Source organism: Podarcis pityusensis (assembly GCF_964106645.2).
Source record: "Podarcis pityusensis genome assembly, chromosome: 13".
Classification (NCBI taxonomy): Eukaryota; Metazoa; Chordata; class Lepidosauria; order Squamata; family Lacertidae; genus Podarcis; species Podarcis pityusensis.
Window position 1 is genome coordinate 30,350,188 of NC_138038.1, and position 23,425 is coordinate 30,373,612.

At 39.1% G+C, this 23,425-nt stretch overlaps 3 protein-coding genes across 3 annotated transcripts; all 3 read left to right on the forward strand.

Annotated features, from left to right (window-relative positions):
• Nucleotides 1-482: 482 nt before the first annotated feature.
• LOC308461536 (olfactory receptor 14A16-like) lies at nucleotides 483-1,802 on the forward strand (the record flags this gene model as incomplete). The annotated part of the gene is made up of 1 exon (XM_080978533.1): nucleotides 483-1,802. Exon 1 carries the CDS (start codon nucleotides 867-869, stop codon nucleotides 1,800-1,802), a length of 936 nt encoding a protein of 311 aa, XP_080834659.1. The 5' UTR covers nucleotides 483-866.
• A 6,536-nt stretch (nucleotides 1,803-8,338) lies between these two features.
• On the forward strand, nucleotides 8,339-11,055 carry LOC308461505 (olfactory receptor 14A16-like). The gene is made up of 2 exons (XM_080978500.1): nucleotides 8,339-8,425; nucleotides 9,157-11,055. Exon 2 carries the CDS (start codon nucleotides 9,158-9,160, stop codon nucleotides 10,109-10,111), a length of 954 nt encoding a protein of 317 aa, XP_080834626.1. The 5' UTR covers nucleotides 8,339-8,425; nucleotide 9,157; the 3' UTR covers nucleotides 10,112-11,055.
• Nucleotides 11,056-13,542: 2,487 nt separating this feature from the next.
• Nucleotides 13,543-23,033, forward strand: LOC308461568 (olfactory receptor 14A16-like; the record flags this gene model as incomplete). Its single annotated transcript, XM_080978579.1, has 2 exons — nucleotides 13,543-14,233; nucleotides 22,935-23,033. The coding sequence occupies 2 exons, from the start codon at nucleotides 13,543-13,545 to the stop codon at nucleotides 22,937-22,939; spliced, it is 696 nt and encodes a 231-aa protein (XP_080834705.1). The 3' UTR covers nucleotides 22,940-23,033.
• Nucleotides 23,034-23,425: the final 392 nt, after the last annotated feature.

A 23,425-nucleotide genomic window follows, 5' to 3' on the forward strand; every position in this document is an offset into this window, starting at 1 on the left:
AAACACTACAGACAGCAGGGAGGCTCATTTATTCTTCCTTGTCATAGAATCTATATCTGCTACTAAAGACCACACTCCAGCATTTTGGCCCTTCTTCTTCAAGACAAAAATAGCGGTGAGTGGATTCCCATTTGTTCAACCTCAGAGGAGACTAGGCCTTGAAAGGTGCTCATATTTCAGTTCTGAAAAGACCTCAAAATGTTTAATACAGCATTAAGATTAATGCAGACATGATTATTCTATGATAAAAATAGATTACATTTATCGGTAAGAGAAGATAATAATGTGGTGTTTCAAAATTCTGGTGATTGGACTTAAACCCTGAGCTCTCATCAAAGCCACATAATATTTCATTAATGCTAGGTATGTGGTTTGCATTTTTTTAAAAATAAAGTAAAAGCATTACTGTTAGCAATTTTTTTCCCCAAAACATCACAGTTACGTTCCTTTATGTAACCACACTCCAATGAGGTGTTTTTTTTCTTCATTTACAACAAATAACAAGGTTGCCCTTATAACCTATAGTTAGGATTTGATTCTGCTTTCTCATTCTTGATTCAACTTGCAATCAAGATGGGTCTCAACTGAGAGGCTCTCCATGCTCCCTTCCAACTCTAAAATGCTACGAGCACTGGGTGAATTAATGGTGTCAGCTGAATGTCTACTACTGGCATCACTCATTACCTCATATTGAGATAGGGGGCAAACCCCACAGACAATTGCCTGCATATTCCCCTCAACCAACAGACTTTCATTAAATCCTTTCTAATTTTAGGTGCCACAACTGCTCTGCTGGTGTTGCTAAAACACAATAACTGAGCTACTCTTCTAGAACTTTTTTTAAAGAAATACTTCCAATAATTAAGATGACCAACCAGTCTACAGTGACAGAATTTCTTCTGATGGGCTTCTCCAGTGACCGAGAAGAACAATTTTTTTACTTTGTGATATTTCTCTCCATTTATTTAATCGTCTTAGTGGGGAATTTCCTCATCACCATTGCAGTTGCCCTGAACCACAAACTACACACTCCGATGTACTTCTTTCTGGTCAATCTATCATTAACAGACATTTGCTACATCTCAACCACAATCCCCAAATCCATAGCTGCTTCTTTGTCAGATGACAAAAGGATTTCTTTTGCTGGCTGTGTCGCACAGGTTTTCTTAGTTTTCACTTTTGCAGGTTCTGAGCTTGCCTTGCTCACTATCATGGCTTATGATCGCTATGTTGCAATCTGCCATCCTTTACAGTATGAGCTAATCATGAACTGGGATGCCTGCATCCAAATGGCAGCTGCTTCCTGGATCAGCAGCCCAATCCATTCATCATTACATACCATTATCACTTTCAGGCTAGATTTCTGTGGGTCCAATATTATTGGGCAGCATTTCTGTGATGTCCCTCAGTTGCTTAAGATTTCTTGTACTGACACAAAAGTTAACCAAATTTTGATTCTTGCCATTGGAATTACTGGAGGTTCATTTTGTGGAGGGTTCATCTTTGCTTCCTATGGCTACATCTTCTCTGCTGTGCTGAGAATCCCTTCTGTTCAAGGCAGATATAAAGTTTTCTCTACCTGCATCCCCCACCTGACTGTCTTTTCTTTATTTATGAGCACAGCTGTGTTTTCATACATGAGACCTAAAGCACTTTCTTCAACAATGATGGATTTGCTCTCTGCTGTATTGCATAATGTTTTGCCACCCTTACTGAATCCTATTATTTATAGCTTTAGGAACAAAGACATCCAAGAGACCGTATTGAAAATACCAAAAGGAATTAGAAGTCTCCTAGCATGATTGAATGCATTGTGTCTCATACACATCACAATTCCTGAGCATTGTATAAGAATGCAAATGTCTGTGAAAATAGCATAAAAATGCATTATACTACATAATAATGCTTTGCAAATAGGTGTGTTTGGAACAAATCTGCAGATAAAATGTGTATATTAGGAAAGTTTCACACATGATGTCTGATGAGTTTTCATTAGGACACAGACAGATAGACACACACAGAGAGAGAGAGAGAGAGACAGAGAGAGGGGGGAAGGGAGAGAGTTGTGGAAATGTGAGGAACTGGATCTAATACTGAGAAACTGAAAGAAAATGAAATTGATGCATTCACCCTTGCTACTCCCAGCATGCTCTATTGGGTTTCTTTTTAAGTTGGGGTGTTAGGTGGGACGAAGAGTAGAATAAGTCTTTGCAGAAGTGATGAGGTCTCTGAACCACATTTGGATCCAATACTCTGTCCTCAGTTTCTCCCATAACTGTGGCCTCTCCTTCTTCACTGTTTTAGAAGTGTGTTATTCTAGCACTATACTAACTAGGTCATGCATGTAGGGGTGCATGACACATTTTATTGGTATTTCTTTTTTAAAAGAGCTATGTCAGGTCAGTTCAATGAGTATGAATTGTTGTTTTGATTCTATATAACATTTATTCTGATTTCATCCTGATTTGCCTGAGCAGGGCTTATTCACTTCACCATCAATCAATCAATCAATCAATCATTTATCCCACAATTTTCAGTGTGTTTCTCCATTACTTCCCTAACCACAAAAAGGTTGTTTTTGTTAATGGCTGCTTACCATTAAAGATCATGTATTAATATTAATATGCAAAGATTAATTATATTGGGGAATTGTGATTTAGCTGAATATGTATATTATGCAAAATTCCATGCAACATATGTATTAAAAATTTGCACTGGGAATCTGAATTCACGTGTGTGTTTGTGTGTGCTTGTGCAAACCGACATAGAAATATGGAAAATTGAATTTAAGATTGGGAAAATGAGAAACTGAGAGAAAATGAAATGGACGTTTTTACCCATTCCAACTCCCAAACTATTCAGTTGGGTTTTTTGGATTGGGGAGTGGTAGAGGGCAGGACAGGATAAACAAAATCTTTGCACAAGTGCTCTGCTTTCCAAAAAACAATTAGATTAAGTCCACACTCCTCAATTTCTCACATAAAATCTGCCCCTTCCTCCCTCACTGTTTTGCAAACATGCTATTTGCACTTTGAGGACCCCAGGTCACCCCCATAAATAAATTGACACAGATACGTATTTTAGTTTAAAGGTTGATGGGCAAAATTTAGGCCACATCTTTATTGATTACACAATGTGAGTGGTATTGGCTTAGGCATTGGCCAGACTATAACTGACTCCTGCCCTCCCAGCAGGAAGTCTGAAAGGGTAAACACCAAACGAGGGAGCCACATCGATGCAAATCGACTGAAGCTCACCCCGGGGTTCCTGTGGTCCTGGCATGGCCCTAGCCCCTCAAGCGGACTTTGGATGAGATCCAGGACCCCCTTCCTCCTTCACTGTTTTGCAAACATGCTATTTTACTATCAAGTTAAATGAATTATGTATACACCTGTAAGTAGTGCATTTTTTAGTTCTTTTTTAAAAAATAAAATGCTGTGTCCATCTTAGAAGACTTCTAATTTAAACCTCTCTTTAATAATAATAATAATAATAATAATAATAATAATAATTTTTGTATCTATGTAATTTGTATTTATTTGTATGTACATATAGAGTTGGGGCACCTGAGCAACAAAGTGCTTTAATTTGCTTGGCTTGAATCAATTTTAGTGCGGCTTCAGGTCATGGCACTGAAACTGCCTTGATGTCAGGGACTGGACTGAGGAGGAATGGTAGAGCCCACTTTCCCATCCCCCTGAATCTTCCAAAAGAAGGCAGTATAGATTTACAACTGTGATTTGCAGAAGACCACGGCTCAGAGATAGAAGTGGAACAAAGCTGGGAAATAATGGGAGAAGAGCATGGGGAAGAAACAGAACCAGAGCAGCTGGCTGACACATTACCACTAGAAACATTCCAGACTCCCTTCTCCCATAACGCAGAAAGCAGTAGGAGAAAGTAGGAGAGCAAAGAGTTAAGAGGCAAGTGGCCTTAAGCAGGCAACATAAGGGGGGTGATTGAGAAGGGAAGGGCATGGAGATTACTTGGAGCAACACCATTACTCCAAGTGGCAGCATTCCAAAGCCTCTCTCTGTGAATATTGAATAAAAGACATTGTAAGAGTTTTTCTTGCCTGCTTATCCCTGGCACCCTGTCGTTGGGGGACGGGGATCAGATTCCCTGAAGCCTGACACTTGGTCACCCTAGCTGATGGTATTTATTTGGAGAGAAATGGGGAAATTTATTTTGGGGTTTTTGTTGCTGATTCAACAATGTCACTGGGCTCAGGGGGCCTTGTTGGCTAATAATACCTTTGTTCAGCTCTGGTAAAGAACATACAATGCATGGGAAAAGTCCCAAGTTCAGTCTCTGTAACATACAGGTAAGTTGAACAAATACTTCTGTCTAAATCTGTGGAGATCCATTGTGGGCAAGTATGGCCAACATTGAGCTGCTGTGTGAGCACAGCTGTGTTTTCATACATGAGACCTAAAGCACTTTCTTCTACAACAATGGATTTGTTCTCTGGTGCATTGTATAATGTTTTGCCACCATTACTGAATCCCATTATTTGTAGCTTTAGGAATAAAGATATCCAAGAGGCCATGCTGAAAATACCAAAAAGAATTAGAAGTCTCCTAGCATTATTGCTCAAGTTGTGTGTCACACATATCACAATTTTTGGGCAAATTTCTAGTGCCCACTTTTGAGTGATGCCCTCCTCTTCCAGCCCATCTCCTGTTGTTCAGAATGTACTCAGGTAAAGAGTGAATAAAAATGCATTTATTATTAAAAATAGCAATAGTGCTTTGTAAAAAGAAGTGTATTGGGCCTATGGCAAAGCATAGAGATGACTGTTTGGGAGAAACTTTGGAAAGTATATTTTAAATTTAGTGCATGTTATATGAAAATGGCTGCTCACTTGGTCCTGAGGTGGGTGGAATTTGCAGCACATCACACGATTTCCTCATCCTCCTGAAGCCATGCTGTTCTGCCAACCGTTGCTCAGCTCTTCTGGCTGCCACAGTACTGAATGGGTTCGCCAAACCCAATTCACATTCCAGGCTATCCACAGCAGCCTGCTCCAGAAGCATAAAAGGGGCCCAGAGCTGACGCTGGCAGCACAGTCAGCCCAGAGCATCAGGAGCAATGCATCAAGATCCCTTCACAATCTTTATCCCACCTTTTGAGCACCAGCTAGGAGCACCTGTTTTTTGCCCACTGCCACTGCCTTCCTAGCCAGCTTCAACCGTCTAGAGCGATGCAGCGTTTTTGAGTATTTGAGAGCAAAGTGTGGCAGCATTAAAGAGCCCACAGCTATTTGCTTTAGCCATGTTGTTGCAGCTCTTCATCCCCAAAAGCCCCATGTGTTATATACTCTCGATTCTATGCTCATAATGCCAAGCTTGCAGGTTCACAATTAATTCTGAGCAAAGCCAATGGGCCTTTTCTGGGCTTCACCAGGGGACACTATAACCCTGCTGCGTTTCTCCCCCAGAGCGGTACGTGGCATCACAGCAGGTTGGAGTCTCCCCGAGACCTACTCCTCAATGAGAAAGGAAGGAAATTAATAATAAGATCAGCAAAAGACAAAGTAAAGTGCAGGTATAAACAAGAAGAAGATCTGCAGAAGGGACATGGAAAAGACTTAAGAGCCTCGGACAGAAGATCACCAGGTTGATGGACTAGATGGAATGGATAGAAAGGACTGACATAACCTGAGACCAGGAAGAAGAGACGTTGGATGAAGATTGGAAGAAAGTTTTTAAAAAATCATTTTGAGAATTAGTGTAAAATTAATGAGTGTTATGAAAAATGTTGGAATGAAACTACTTGGCTTTAGTAGAAATGATATAAGGAGTTATGTATAAATAAGTTTTAAGTTTTAAGGCTTTTTATGGTAAGATAAAGTTAAAATAAATTAAGGTAATTTAATGACAGAGTTCAGTTAAAGATGGAAAGGATTTGCTGAGTTAATAAATAGGTTAGACTGTTAAGATAAATTATAGAACAAAAATTGAGAAAGATGGAAAGAATTTGCTGAAACAATCAATTGAACTAGAATACAAAAAGGGAGGTGTGAGGAGGTCGATGAAACAAGTAAATGAAAGATAAAGATATGGAATATTGGATTTTTAGTGTTATTGTTCTTTTTTGTTATATTGTTGTATTGTTTTTTATGGTTTCCTTTTTATGTATTGTAATGTATGTCTTGTTAAATTTTGTGTTGTTTTCTTTTTTTCTTTTTTCTGTAATTGTTAAACTTTTAATAAATATCATTAAAAAAAAAAAAAAGATGATTCAGTATCAGTCGCTGTGATGTTCGGGCTGGAGAAAGATTTTGAATCTCCTGAATGACTGACCAGGAGGGAGAGAACATGCCAGTCAGGCATGTGTCTCTACCAGACTCCTACTCGTATGTAGGACCTTCTGACAGTACCTGTCACTCACCTGATCTTTTAATTTAAATTATTATCACTTTGGCTGTGAGAGTTTTCAGAAGGGAAGAGACAGAGACAACTAAAGAAAGCTGTTCAGGTGCAGGCTTCTTAACTCCTGCTAAGCAGCAGTGATGCGATTGAGTGGAGGTCAATTGAGAGCCACTGCACTACCATAATGTCTATTGCTGCCATTGGGTGCACCCAGTTCCCCAACCTTCAAATGGAAGCTCTAATGCACATGATGGAAGAGCACACTTTATATGAAAGGCAACCTAAGCTCCTTCAGCTGAACACTGATGGAAGCTCAAAGTAGTTCATGATCAGAAAGAATTTGCCAGTTTTGCAAACAGATGAGGTGAGGGGAGAGGACAATAAAAATAGTGGTGATGTTATACAAAATTTAGGTATGCACTATAAGAAAAAAAAAAGAAAAAGTATCCTTGCATACTATTTTTTGAGCCTTTTTCATCTTTCTTTTAGTTCCTGCTGTTTTCTTTGCTACAGTTTAAAATCCATGAAAAAACAGAAGGGCCAAATAAATTCTAGGAGTAAAATATTGTGCCTCACCAGACATCCTTCAGCAAACATGAATTAATTCAAATGGCACCAACATGGGAAAGCATAAATTTTCCTGGACCAAAGATTCCCAAGAGATTTTGCAATGGCATCTTTGTTTGCATATCTGAGAACAATGAATTTCCTGAACTGGGGAATGAAACATGCTGATATTTATATTGGTTTGCGTGTTTTGGATTTCTGTTGTCCATGAAACATTGCCACTTCTTTTACTTTACACATTGTGTACATTTCAGTGGTAGAAATTAATGAATGAGAAAACATTAGCATACAAGGACTGGGTAGAAATACTCTGATGCTATATCATTCTTCTCCTGATTGTCTTTCTTTTCACATATATTGAGGAGTATCTGGGGCAGAACTGGGCTGGCTAGGTTGAGTCTTTCTCCTCCTCAGCTCCCTTTGTGTCCATCGCTTTCTGGATTGATCCAGCAGGCTCTTATATTCTTATGCATATTAAAAGAACTAGTAGGGAAATTGACAACATTTGTTTTGCACAGCATCATGGGACTGGTATGTTCTCCCAAGAGAGACCCTGAAATAGCACAGGAAAGGAGGATGACATCACCTCCTCCTGGCAACCCATGTACCTTCGAATAAATATCCCCGTCAAGCACATTGGCACTCTAATCTTCTGAGAGAAACAGCGGTGAGTACAATCCTTATTGTTCATCTTAAAGAAACAGAAGGGATTCAAGGATGCTCAAGCTTTCAATTCTGAAGAGATTGTGAAATGACTCATCCAGTAGTTGGTTTAATGCTGAGATTATCATACTATCATAAAATGGACTTCTTGTGTTTTTGTTTTTTTAAAAAAAATCATTTCTTTTATCTATAGTAGAAGGCAACAGAAACCTTGGGGAAACTGCACAGAGAAATATTTCACCTGGAATATGGACAACTCACATTTGCTTCCCAAATAATGTGATAGTGGATTGAGTTAAGTGCTTCCATGATTCTCTTGTTCATAGCAACAATGATGATAGGCAGATATTCTGGCATTCTATGGCTTTTCTGACAATAGGAAGCTTTTAATGATTCCGTGTGCAATCTTCATCTTCTCAGCTCATTAGATTTGCATTTGACACAAATTACAGTAATTGGGAGATGCTCTCATCTGGGTTATCTTTTCCATTTTTTTAAAAAATGAAATGAATTATAATATATGGTAATACAATCACTAGAAAAGAAGTTACTTATTCAAATGGAATTAAAGGAAGTCCATCCCTTCTCTTCTTGTATTATTTTAATAGGGTAGAACTTGATATGATTCTGCCTGCACATTGAGTATAGTCATCTTTTGGTGTTTCCATGGGCCATGTTTCTAGAAATAAATAAAATAAAGTTTTGGGGTTTTTTTCAATTCTCCTTGCAGGTTGTTGAAATCTTTGCTGTTTCAGTATTCCGGCAATCAGTCTTCATTCCTGGAACTTAATTCATTCAGGCTGATTCTTCATTGCTCTTAGGTAATATGTGAATTGCTATGCTGTTGTTCAATTGGGGGGGGGGGAATGGAGAGCACCTTTTAAAACACATACACTCACATGATAGCTTTTTGTTATTTATTTCTGATGGAAAACCTCCACATATTTGAGATCTGACAATTTTTTATTCCAATATACTTGAAGAAAGCTTCCATTTCCATGTTTTACATTACTAAAGTATTTAGCAAGAAATAGAAAAGCCTCACTGAGAATACACATAGTGCAATCTTTCCAAATTTCAACACTTGGTTTTTTTTGTTTTATATGAAATTTCATATCACCTTTCTAGAATGGTGGTTACTTTACCCCATCTAGTTAATTCAGTATGATCTCTCCCCCCCCCCCCAATGTTACATGTTTCATAAAATGGTTTGTGTACATTTGATGGCAAAATGGAAGATTTCTGTAAAAACTGCACCATTTACATCATGTGGCACATGGCTTAGAAAGTATATGTATGTACCCAGTCTTTGAGGGTGGATAAATCATATTAGCTGAAAATATGTGAGTGTACATACTATCCCCATTAGGCTTCATGTCATATCAGGATGAAAGAATACATCAACAATTGATAGTGTGCATACTTGGTTGTTGATTTGGATAGCTGTGTAGTTGTGCACTAGAGCAATAACTATGTGATCTTTTTTTAAAAAAAGAAAGTCCAAAAATTTATAAGCGCCACTAACTTAAAATTATTTAACTTCTATTTGCAGAATGACAGAAATGAGAGAAATGGCTAACCAATCTACTCCAACAGAGTTCCATCTCATGGGGTTTTCTGAAACCCGTGATTTGCAGATTTTGCATTCTGCAATGTTTCTCTTCATTTACTTAACAGCTTTAGTGGGAAATTCTCTCATCATCACAGCTGTGGCCTTAGACCGCCACCTTCACAGCCCGATGTACTTCTTTTTGATCAACCTGTCATTGTTTGATGTGTGCTCCATCTCCACCACTGTGCCCAAATCCATCGTCATTTCATTGACAAACAACAACATGATTTCTTTTGCGGGATGTGTCACACAGGTCTTCTTAGTGGTCACATTTGTTGGTGGGGAGCTTGCCTTGCTCACTGTTATGGCTTATGACCGTTATGTAGCAATCTGTCGTCCACTGCAATATACCTTAATCATGAATCAGGATGCCTGTATCCAATTGGCAGCTGCTTGCTGGATAGGCAGCCTGATCCATGCAGTACTGGAAACCAGTTTTACTTTCATACTAAATTTCTGTGGAACCAATATGATTGGGCAATATTTTTGTGACATTCCTCAATTGCAAAAGATTTCTTGCAGTGATACAAAAGTGAATCAAATTCTAATTCTTGTCCTTGGTTTTTTTCTGGACTCTTTCTTTTTTACCTTCATCTTTACTTCCTATGGCTACATATTTTCTGCTGTGCTGAGGATCCCATCTGTCCAAGGCAGATATAAAGCTTTTTCTACCTGTACTCCTCACCTGACTGTCTTTTCTTTATTCATCATCACAGCTGTGTTTTCATACATGAGGCCAAAAGCACTTTCTTCCCTCACAGTGGACTTGGTTTCTGCTGTATTATATACAGTTTTACCACCGGTTCTTAATCCCATTATTTATAGCCTCAGGAACAAGGACATCCAGCTGGCAGTCTGGAAAATACCCAGAAAATTAAAACAGCTTGTAGCATGATTAATCAGTTCCAAATTCTTTTTTAAAAAATGTTAAACATGGAAACACTAAATGAGAATCTGAGGTCTGCCACGTAAACTTAGATATACCCCTTTATATTTTGAAATAGGACCTTCCTCAATATTAACTAAATCATCTTTTGTCATTTCCATAGATTTCCATGGATTTTATATGTGTAAGTTCTATTAATTAATTATTTATGGGCCACTATTACAACTTTGAGAGAATTCTAGAGCAATAACTTGCTGTTCTTTAGGTAAAGTTTAGACACTTAACAGGGGTTCTGTATTTAAACAAAAAGACAAGAGTTTTTAGGAGTCTATCCTCCCAGGAGAGCAACAAATGCCATAGTTACCTGGGGAGAGGGATTGATTTTTAAACAATTCATGTATTGTCGAGGTGGGATAAGATGCAACAGAAGCATCCCTGGTTTGCACTCCCCCCCCCAACCACCCACATACATGCACCATGAATTAACACTTGAACAAGGTTTATTGGAAAATGAAGAAAAATAGATGTGATACAGAATATTTGATTTAGCAAAACAAAATGAAAAACTACACAGCAAAAGACAATTCGGTTTTTAATCCCATATCAGATCTTCTTTCAGCTCCAGCAGCTTTATTGGTCACCATTTACAATCAATGGAAAAATAAATTCCTCAAGTAGGACACTGACTTCACTGGGCATCCTGTACCATAAATGAATAAAATTCAAAGGGGAAATCTATGGCTTATGGTTTAATAACTAAACCCACACAACATAACAGAAACTTCCCCAGAGCAATGATTCCCAGAAGATTTTACAAGGGGCTTTTTTTTTCAGGAGAAGAAACAAATCTCTGAACTAAAGGTGTATTCTGATGTATTATAGTGATATTTTCGTGATATGTGTGTGTTTTAGATTCTTCTTGACCATTGATAATGTGACGCCATCGTTCTCCCTTCATACAGTGTGCACCTTTGAATTGTATAAATAAATAAATGACTGAGATAACCACAAGCTTATTAAACTTCCCAAATCATATTAACCATTTACCCATAACTGCTTTACCTTGAGTCTTTTTTAAGAGTGTGATGGCAAATCCCCCATTTCCCTCCTTTCACATACATTGAGGAGGAACTGGGGCAGAAGTGAGCTAGCTAGGATGAAGGCCATTCATCCTCTTCCTCCTCCCATCCCATCCATCTTCCTCTGTGTGCTTTGCTTTTTGGTGACAGAATTGCATCCATACCTCACCAAGGCAATGGATAGCATGATGGATACTTTTCTCAGTATGGTTACAGAACAAAGCAAAATTGATCCACACAATTAAGATGGCGCTCCCGCGAAAACAAGATGGCGCTCCTGCCAAAAGACCCGGCACCCCTACAAGAAGAAGATGCAAAATGACAGACGGGTCACTTTGTGGGGGGGGGGCAGGTTTCCAGCCCAGAGCAATTCCCCACAGACCGTAATCAGAATAAAAGGCAACCACTCAAAGAGGGGACTCTCTGCACTAAAAATGAAATCAACTTGAATTTCTAAGCCCCAATGCTGCAGCCGCAGCCAGAGAATGAGCAAAGCCATCTGGCTGAACAGAGGCAGCGGCAAGCTCAGAGCTCAAGGGGCCGAAGCCCCATGAGGCAGAAAGCCTCCCAAGGGAAAAAGGGAAAGGCAAGGCAAGGAGGGGAAAAATGAGTAAAGGAGAAACTGAGGGAAAAGGGGGAATAAAAAGAAACAGGTTCAACAAGCAGATCATCGAAGTAGATTGTGCTCTCTCTCGGCTCGCAGCGGACACGTTGCTGGTGTTCCGATGCACGCACCAAAAGAGGAAGCTCTGGGTCATGTGCATGGGTATATATAGGTCCCTTGATCCGTTTAGCCTGTATCCCATTGGCCTGATTGAACCCTGCATCAAAGGACCTACCACTTGGGTGTTGTGCTGTCCAAACATACCCACCCACAACACAGGGTTAGGTTGCCAGGTCCCACCGCAACACATACCCTCTTTAAGGGAGGACCCGATTTACATTCCATTGTCCTCCAGCCGAAACAGTTCTTGCCAGGAATCACACAGCAATCTGGCACAGTCCAGAACACACTCTGAGGACAGTTCAACACAGTCCAGGGACACAGTCTGGGCCCATAACCATTTTGAACATTAAATGCCCATTTGCAAATAGAGAACTCAGTCCTTTACAGCAGAATGCAGCAGAAGCAACTGTGGTTGGAATAGTAACATCAAAGGTTTTATTTATAAAGCAAATAACAAAACAACAAGATGACTCTCACATCCATCTTCCTCAGCAGAGGAGCACAGCAATCAACATTCCACGGTGCAAATATACAAAATATGACATATTTTAGGCAGTAGTGAAGAAGTTATGGGTGCCCTCCCAGATGGAAAATTAATCGGAGTGTCTGGCTCAAATGTTAATTGCTTCCTGGATATGCAATCCAGTTTTAGTTTCATGCTAAATTTTTGTGGGATCGAAGTCATAGGACAATATTTTTGTGACCTTCCTCAGTTAAAAAAGATTTTTTGCAGTGATACATAGGTTAATCAAGTTCAACACTCTAACCGCCACAATATATACAATACTTTATTATAATAAAGACAATTGCACTCCTTGTTGAGTAAATCAGGACCTGCAAATCATTATGGTGAGGTTCTCCAAGGAGTGATTCTCTGAAGCACTACAGAAATTTAAATATCTTCTCCATGGACCTACTGTCTGAAACATTACAGACAGCAGAGAAGCTATTCCTCCTTCTCATAAAATATATATCTTCTACTAAAGACTACACTCCAACATCTAGGCATTTCCTTCTTCCAGAGAATGTTGAGGTAAGTAGCATCCAATTTGTTCAACCTCAGAGGAGACTAGGCCTTGAAAGATGCTCATATTTCAGTTCTGAAAAGACCTCAAAATGTTTAATACAGCAGTAAGGTTAATGCAGACATGATTATTCTATGATAAAAATAGATTACATTTATAGGTAAGAGAAGATAATAATGTGGTGTTTCAAAATTCTGGAGATTGGGTTTAAACCCTCAGCTCTTATCAAAGCAACATAATATTTCATTGGTTGTTCTTATAAGCTACAGTTAGCGGTTGATTCTACTTTCTCATTATTGATTCAGCATGTAACCAAGATGGGTCTTTCTTGAGATGCTCTCTATGTTCCCTTGCAACTCTAAAATTCTATGATTACTGGGGAGAATCAATAGTATCAGTTGAATGTTTACTGCTGGCATCACCCATTACATCATATTGACATAGGAGGGAAACCCCACATACAATTGCCTGCATATTCCCTCTACCAACAGACTTTCATTAACTCTGTTCTAATCTTAGGTGCCACAACACTTCTGCTGGTGTTGCTGAAACAAAATAACAGAGCTACTCTTCTAGAACTTTTTAAAAGACATATTTCAAAGAATTAAGATGGCCAACCAGTCTACAGTGACAGAATTTCTTCTGATGGGGTTTTCCAGTGACCCAGAAGAACAATTTTTTTACTTTGTGATATTTCTCTCCATTTATTTAATAGCCTTAGCGGGGAATTTTCTAATCATCATTGCTGTTGCCCTAAACCACAAGCTACACACTCCTATGTACTTCTTTTTGGTCAACCTATCATTATCAGACATTTGCTACATCTCTACCACAATCCCCAAATCCATAGCTGTTTCTTTGTTGGGTTACAAAAAGATTTCTTTTGCTGGCTGTGTCGCACAGGTTTTCTTAGTTTTCACTTTTGGAGGTTCTGAGCTTGCCTTGCTCACTATCATGGCATATGATCGCTATGCTGCAATCTGCCATCCTCTACAGTATGAACTAATCATGAACAGGGATGCCTGCATCCAAATGGCAGCTGCTTCCTGGATAAGTAACCTAATTCATTCATCATTACATACCATTATCACTTTCAGGCTAGATTTCTGTGGGTCCAATATTATTGGGCAGTATTTCTGTGATATCCCTCAGTTGCTAAAGATTTCTTGTACTGACACAAAGGTTAATCAAATTTTGATTTTTGCCATAGGGATTACAGTAGCTTCATTTTGTGGAGGGTTCATCTTTGTTTCCTATGGATACATCTTCTCTGCAGTGTTGAGAATCCCTTCTGTTCAAGGTAGATATAAAGTTTTCTCTACCTGCATCCCCCACCTGACTGTCTTTTCTTTATTTATTAGCACAGATTTGTTTTCATATATGAGTCCTAAAGCACTTTCTTCTACAACGATGGATTTGCTCTCTGCTGTATTGTATACAGTTTTGCCACCACTACTGAATCCCATTATTTATAGCTTTAGGAACAAAGACATCCAAGAGGCCGTACTGAAAATACCGAAAAGAATTAGAAGTCTCCTAGCATGATTGCTCAAGTTGTGTCTCATACACATCACATTTCCTGTGCATTGTATAAGAATGCAAATGTCCGTGAAAAATTGCATAAAAATGCATTATATTGCATAACAGTGCATTGCAAATAGATCGGTATTGGGCAAATTTGCATATAAAATGTGCATATTAGAATCATTTCACACAGAACAACTTTCATTTTCATTAGGACTTTAAGGATTTTAGGAGTTTTCATTAGGACTTTAAAAAACAAAGAAGCATGCCAATATGTAAATGTGAGGAACTGTATCTAATGCTGATCCTCCCAACCTGCTAAATTGGGTTTCTTTTTGAGCGGAGGTGTTAGAAGGGAGGAAGGGTAGAATAAGTCTTTGCACAAGTAATGAGGTCTCTAAACCACATTTGCATCTGATACTGATACCCTCAGTTTCTCGCATAACTGTGGCCCCTCCTCCTTCACTGTTTTAGTGGTGTGTTATTCTAGCACCATACTGACTAGGTCTTGCATATACAGGTGCAGGATGCATTTTACTGGTATTTCTTTTTTAAAAGAGCTATGTCAGCTCAGTTCAGTGAGACTCAGAATACTCAATGTGTTGATTATTAGTAGTATTCATTGTTGTTTTGAGTCTGTATAACACACAAACACACAGACAAGTTTTCTTTGGTTGCTTTATGTTGGCTTGAGGTTTAGGTGCAAGTTGTGATGGTCTTTTACCTAGGATTCTTGGTACAGGATTCCTGTGTAGGTTCATTTTGTGGAGGGTTCATCTTTGTTTCCTATGGCTACATCTTCTCTGCTGTGCTGAGAATCCCTTCTGACATGACAGCAAAAAATGGGAATTTATTTAAAGACAACTATGAAAAATGCTGGGCTGAAGTGAAAAAAGATTTAGAAATTTGGTCAAATTTGAAGCTTTCACTGCTGGGCCGTATTGCTGCGGTAAAAATGAATGTATTGCCTAGAATGTTGTTTTTGTTTCAAACATTGCAAATTGTGGACAAAATGGACTGTTTCAAGAGGTGGCAGAGAGATATTTCTAAATTTGTCTGGCAGGGCAAGAAGCCTAGAATAAAATTTAAAATATTAACAGATGCAAAGGAACGAGGTGGATTTGCCCTGCCAGACTTTAAACTTTACTATGAATCAGCAGCTTTTTGCTGGTTGAAAGAATGGTTGCTTCTTGAAAACACTGACATTTTGGATCTAGAAGGGTTCAACAATGTATTTGGATGGCATGCATATCTGTGGTATGATAAGGTCAAAGCACATAAAGCATTTAAAAATCACATTGTCAGGAAAGCATTGTTTAATGTCTGGATAAGATACAAGGACTTATTGGAAAATAAAACTCCAAGGTGGCTGTCACCGATGGAAGCAAAAGCTCTGAAAAAGCTCAATATGGAGGGCAAATGGCCGAAATATTGGGAAATTCTGGAACAAGACGGAGATAGACTGAAATTGCAGAGTTTTGAGAAATTAAAAAACAAAGTGCGAGATTGGCTTCATTATTATCAGATAATGGAGGCATATAAGTTGGATAAGAAAATTGGTTTCCAGGTGGAACAATCAAAATTAGAAACAGAACTATTAGAACCCAAAACTAAGATTTTGTCAAAGATGTATAACTTGCTGTTGAAATGGAATACTCAGGATGAAACGGTGAAATCTGCTATGATTAAATGGGCACAAGATGTTGGACATAACATAATGATGGCTGACTGGGAACAGTTATGGACCACAGGTATGAAGTTTACGGCATGTAATGCCTTAAGAGAGAATATTATGAAAATGATATACAGGTGGTACATGACTCCAGTCAAGCTTGCAAAAATTTATCATTTGCCCGATAACAAATGTTGGAAATGTAAAGAAACTGAAGGTACATTCTTTCACCTTTGGTGGACGTGCCCAAGGATTAAGGCTTTCTGGGAAATGATATACAATGAACTGAAAAAAGTATTTAAATATACCTTCTTGAAAAAACCAGAGGCCTTTCTCCTGGGCATAGTCGGTCAATTGGTACCAAAGAAGGATAGAACGTTTTTCATGTATGCCACAACAGCAGCAAGAATACTCATTGCAAAGTATTGGAAGACACAAGATCTACCCACTCTGGAAGAATGGCAGATGAAGTTGATGGACTATATGGAACTGGCAGAAATGACTGGCAGAATCCGAGACCAGGGAGAAGAGTCGGTGGAAGAAGATTGGAAGAAGTTCAAAGATTATCTACAGAAATATTGTAAAATTAATGAATGTTAGAACGATGTTGGATAGAAATTAAGTGGTTTCCAGCTGTAATGCTTTAAGGGAATATGAAAAATGGGTTGTTAAGAGGTAAAAATCTAACGTTACTATTTTAAGACCAAAGATTAGGACAAATAAAGAGGGTAAGGATTTGCTGAACCAACAAACTGAACTGGAATACAAAAAAGGGAGGTATGAGGAGGTCCGGGAAACAAGCTAAGGAAAAATAAGCAATGGAAAAATTGAGTGGTTTTTAATCATTTTTATTTTGTATTTTTTTTTCCTTTTTCATTCTTTATTGTAATATTTAAAAAATCTTAATAAATATCTTATAAAAAGAAAGAGAATCCCTTCTGTTCAAGGCAGATATAAAGTTTTCTCTACCTGCATCCCCCACCTGACTGTCTTTATTTATGAGCACAGCTGTGTTTTAATACATGAGACCTAAAACGCTTTCTTCCACAACAATGGATTTGCTCTCTGCTGTATTGTAATATGTTTTGCCACCACTACTGAATCCCGTTTATAGCTTTAGGAACAAAGTGTTAGATGTCAGAACACACAAATTTAGCAATAGTCACTTATTGTGTAGGTTGAAGGATTGCTGTTCTTCATTGCTTCCACACACAATAAATGGATTATATTTTATCATATTTAAACCTACAGCTAGATATATTGCTCATTTCCAAGGAATATCTTTTAAAATTCAATTGCTTCCTGTTTGAGAGTCACTGCTTTTAATTATAATTCCTGTAAATTCTACTGGGAATATGCTATAGTGTGGACTAAATATTCATCTAATAAAGCTAGATAGATACATGATAGATAGATGGATGGATAGATAGATTAGAATGAAGCTCTTGCTCAGATTATGTACTTCCCCTGGCTTCTGCAATAAAGTTTCCAAATGCAATAATGCTCACAAAACTAACATTTTGGGTGGAAATTCATGGCAAATAATTGAAAAATGTGTATTTTACAGGAGCAAGGTGTATAGAAAGTGTACAAAATGGATAAAAATTAGATGCAAATATTTTGTTCATTGTTTTTTAAAAAAAGGTCAGCACAAAAAGAGGATGGACTTGACTGAACGGTGCATTTAGTTTTAAAAATGAAAACTGAAATGACTGCACCCTCACTAATTTAAAGGTAAAAGTAATAATACTCAACCAAAAGTACATATTTTTCACAAGTTTTATATTTGCTTTCATTTTTCACCTCCATTTTTATGCACTCTATCTAAAATTTGGCAAGTATGATGCCCTGAGGGAGAACACCTGAAAAGGCCATTTGTATGGAAAACACTTAGGTTGCAGGCAGCAGAAAACATGATAGCTCTCCACAAATATCAAACAAAGAGCTAATACATTTTAGAAAATCACCTAAGCTGTTTTTGAAAAGTGGAAAAGTAGATATTTCCTAATGGCTGCCCTAGTCCTTTTTAGGATATGCCACTAACTTTTTCAGACACAAAATTTTGCATACTGAAGTAATGACCGCTCACCGCATAAAACGGGGGGGGGGGGCGACCTTTGCGTGGACGCGCGCAGCCCCTGGATCTGGAGCGGCTCCATTCAGCATAGGCTTGGCTTTGCCTTCCCTCAGGTGGGATACCTGGAGGTCTCCGCCTACCCCAGTCAGTTGTCCAATCCCACCTGGGGGAAGCGTTGCCAATGAGATCAGGCCAGGTGGGGGAGGGATTACCTGCTCACACAATAGAGGGAGATCTTACCTGGGAATCCTCACTTGGCTCCAGAGCTTCTCCCACCCTACCCACCCTCAGTTAATGCCTTATTTTGCAAGTTAACTTTTCTTCACAGGTATGCGGGCGCTGCTACGTTAAGGTCGCTGTCAAAGGGCCGGAAAGGAATTTCCCTGCATTGGCAGGTTTCGCCTTTCCCGTAGCAAAACGTCACAACTTTGGCAGTATCAGGCCTTGGGCGGAATCCTTTTGTTCATCTTCCTCTTGCAGCGGCGATACCAGGGTTCCCCGTTAAAGGGGTTTATGAAGGGAGGCTTTGACTGTACGCCGAAAGGTCGTCATTGCTCTCCCCTGCGGCGGTGGCATAACGGGGGCAGCTATCTCTGCTTGAACATATGTTCTCCAGAGCCGGCCCATCCCCCACACAAACACTGGATAACCCTGATGCTCCCTAGGTCCCCGGCTGGGGACTGGGGAGGGAGAACGCCCAATGCCTGAGCCAAGGTCTACCCACATTTGAAATTTAATAAAGTTGTGGCCAATTTAATCCCATAGCACGTTGTCTTGAGCCGTTATTCCACATGACGGGGGGGCGCTCGGGACCTGGGGGACTCCACCTGTCCACGCAAAGAGTGGCAACAAGAGATGAAATTCTAGGCTCTATTATCAAAGAAAATGTTAATAATAAAACGTTGTAAGGTAAATGGCATAGCTACCAACCATCTGATTTTCACCAGGTTTTGCTCTATTTTGCTTCTGAAAAGGAATTCAAGATGCAAACTAAAATTGAATTCTATTCCACAGAGAACAAATCTTTAACAGTGTTTATACTCCTATTGACTGTACAATCACTGTGTTTCCAGTGTTAGTTTTTAATTCAGGTACTTACAATGCTATCCAAAATGCATATGTATTCTGTACCTCTGAAATAAAATATGGGTGTTCAACGTATTGCTGCATGCCACCCAAATTTCTGAGTGGTGCGAGATTCCAAGGGTTCCAGTTGGTTACCCAGGGTTTTTGTTTCCTTTGGAATGAGTAGAGACTGTGGTGTCTTTAGGATATATGGTTTATTTACACATATATACAACCTGAGCCTACATTGTAAGGTTCACAGCATGAACACCTCAAGACACTCTTGCTTCTCTCATAGCTGCAGCTTAGAATATAAACAGCAACTGTCTGTGTTTCCAGCTTCCCAGCCTGCTGCTTCCAGTTTTTAGCTCACATCACTCCACCCTCAACTCTTGCCATTGTATTTCTAACTACCAGAAAGTTGAGGAAGGGGCCCTACCCATTTGTTGACTGGCAGAGAGCCACTCCCTTTTTGTTACCTTACTCCTAGCATGATTGCTCATGTTGTGTCTCACATACATCACAATTTTTTGTGCAAATTTCTAGTGCCCACTCATCTCCTGCTGTTCAGAATGTGTTCTGTTAAACATTGAATAAAAATGCATCTAACATTAAAATTAGTAATAGTGCTTCGTGAAACGATGTTTATTGGGTCTATGGCAACTGTAGACTGGATAGCTCAGTGGCTGGAGGAGGGTGCTGATAATGCCAAGTTTGCAGGTTCTATTCCCACAGGGGGCAGCAGCATATCCCTACATTGTAAGGGGTTCAACCAGAAGATTAGCTCATGTAGACTGGCTAGCTCAGTGGTTAGAACAGTGTGCTGATAATGCTGATAATGCTGATAAAGTTTGCAGGTTCATCTCCTGTTTGGGGCAACAACATAATCCCACACTGCAGGGGGTTGGACTAGATGAACTTCATGTGGCTGGGATAGTTCAGTGGTTAGAGTGTGATGCTGATAATACCAAGGTGTGGGCTTCCTGATCCCCATATGGGACAACTCCATACTTCTGAGTTACATGCCTTCTTACGCACACTGTGTTTGTTCCCATGGTCTGTAATCAATGATGGCCTAATGAATTATTATGCCTAACACCCATTATGAGTTGCTATGAATGATGGCATGTTTGGCCAATTGATGAATGAAGCTTTAGACCATGTTTATCGTTAAGAACTTAATTTGTTCTGGAGGTCTGTTCTTAACCTGAAACTGTTCTTAACCTGAGGTACCACTTTAGCTAATGGGGCCTCCTGCTGCCACTGCACTGCCACCGCTGGATTTCTGTTCTCATCCTGAGGTAAAGTTCTTAACCCACAGTACTACTTCCAGGTTAGAGGAGTGTGTAACCTGAGGTGTCTGTAACCCGAGGTGTCGGTAACCCGGGGTACCACAGTATCTCCCTGGGCATCCTTTACCTAAAATAAATTAAATTCAAATGACAACACTTTTGTTTGTAATTTTATATCCAAACTCGAATTTATTTATATATGCAACAACAGCAACTAGAACTTTATATGCAGAGAAGTGGAAAGAAGAAGGATTACCAAGGAAGGAGGATTGGCTTATGAAACTGATAGACTATGATGAAATGGTGAAATTAACTGCCAGACTAAGATGACAGAATGACGAAGTGTTTAAGGACGAATGGACACCAATCATGGATTATTTGTCTATGCTGGAAAATGTTTTTGGATATTTTTGGACACACACACACACATGTACGTAAGCTCTAATGCACATGATGGAAGAGCACACTTCATATGAAGGGGTACTTAAGGTCCTTCAGCTGAACACGTATGGAAGCTCAAAATAGAAGTTCATGATCAGAAAGAATTTGCCTGTGATGCAAACAAATGAGGTGGGAGTGCAATTAAAAAAGTTGTGATGTTATACCAAATTTAGGTATGCACTACAATCCCTAGATACTAGAAGTCAATTTTTGGAGCCTTTTTCATCTTTCTTTTATCTCCTGCTGTTTTCTTTCCTATAGTTCAGAATCCATGGAAAAACAAAAGGGCTAAATAAATTCTTGGTATAAAATCTTGTGCCTCATTGTGCATCCTTCAGCAAACATGAATTAATTCAAATTGCACCAACATGGGAAAAGCACAAACTTCTCTAGAGCAAGGATTCTCAAGAGATTTTGCAATGGTGTCTTTGTTATCATATCTGAAAACAACTAAATCCGTGAACTGGGGAATGTAACATGCTGATATTATATCAATGTGCATGTTTTAGATTTCTGTTGTCCATGAAACATTGCCACTTCTTTTACTTTACACATTGTGTACATTTCAGTGGTAGAAATGAATGAATGAGATAACCTTAGCATACAAGGATTGGGTGAAAATACTCTGATGTGATATCACTCTTCTCCTGATCGTCTTCCTTTTCACATATATTGAGGAGTATCTGGGGCAGAACTGGATTGGCTAGTTGAGTCTTTCTCCTCCTCAGCTCCCTTTGTGTCCTTCGCTTTCTAGACTAATCCAACAGCTGCTTATGTATGTTAAAAGAACTAGTAGGGAAATGGACAACATTTGTTTTGCACAGCATCATGGGACTGGTATGTTCTCCCAAGAGAGATCCTGAAATAGCACAGAAAAGGAGGATGACATCACCTCCTCCTGGCAACCCATGTACCTTCAAATAAATATCCCCGTCTAGCACATTGGCACTCTAATCTTCTGAGAGAAACAGCGGTGAGTATAATCTTTATTTATCATCTTAAAGAAAGAGAAGGGATTCAAGAGAAGGGATTAAAGAAAGAGAAGGGATTCAAGTATAGCTATTTTTTTGTGTTTCCATGGGCCATGTTTCTAGAAATACAGTGGTACCTCCGGTTTCGAACGTGATCCATTATGGAAGCCCAGCCATATCCCAAAGATTTTGTACCCAGAGGACTGCTTCTGTGCGCACACACGCCTCTGCAGAGCACTTCTGCACACACGTGAGTGGCAAACCTACTCACAGGTTTGCCGCGTTCACAGCCCAAAGATTATGTTGCCTGAAGGTCTGACAATTTTTTAATTGCCATATACTTGAAGAAAGCTTCCATTTCCATGGTTTACATTACTAAAGTATTTAGTAAGAAATAGACAAGCCTCACTGAGAATACACATAATACAATCTTTTCCAAATTTCAACTCTGATTTCATTTTTTTGTTTTATATGAAATTTCAAATCAACTTTCTAGAATGGTGGTTCCTTTACCCCATCTAGTTAATTCAGTGTGATCTCTCTCTCTCTCTCTCTCTCTCTCTTGTCCAAATGTTACATATTTCATAAAATGATTTATGTACATTTGATGGCACACTGGAAGATTTCTGTAAAAACTGCACTGTTTGCATCATATGACATATGGCTTATAAAGTATATGTATGCCCCCAGTCTCTGTTGCCTTTCGCCCATTCTTTGAGGGTGGATAAATCATAATAGCTGAAAACATGTGAGTGCACAGAGTATCCCTATTAGGCTTCATGTCATATGAGGATGAAAGAATACATCAACAATTGATAGTGTGCATACTTGGTTGTTGATGTGGCTAGATGTGTAGTTGTGAACTAGCGCAATATCTAAAATGATATTAAAAAAAAACACAGAATGTCCAAAAATTTGTAAGCTCCACTAACTTAAAATTATTTAACTTCTATTTGCAGAATGACGGAAATGAGAGAAATGGCTAACCAATCTACTCCAACAGAGTTCCTTCTGATGGGTTTTTCCGAAACCCGTGATATGCAGATTTTGCATTCTGCAATATTTCTCTTCATTTACTTAACAGCTTTAGTGGGAAATTCTCTCATCATCACAGCTGTGGCCCTAGACCACCACCTTCACAGCCCAATGTACTTCTTTTTAACCAACCTGTCATTGTTTGATGTTTGCTCCATCTCCACCACTGTGCCCAAATCCATCGCCATTTCATTGACAAACAACAACATGATTTCTTTTGCTGGATGTGTCACACAGGTCTTCTTAGTGGTCACATTTGTTGGTGGGGAGCTTGCCTTGCTCACTGTTATGGCTTATGACCGTTACGTAGCAATCTGCCGTCCACTACAATATACCTTAATCATGAATCGGGATGCCTGTATCCAATTGGCAGCTACTTGCTGGATAGGCAGCCTGATCCATGCCGTACTGGAAA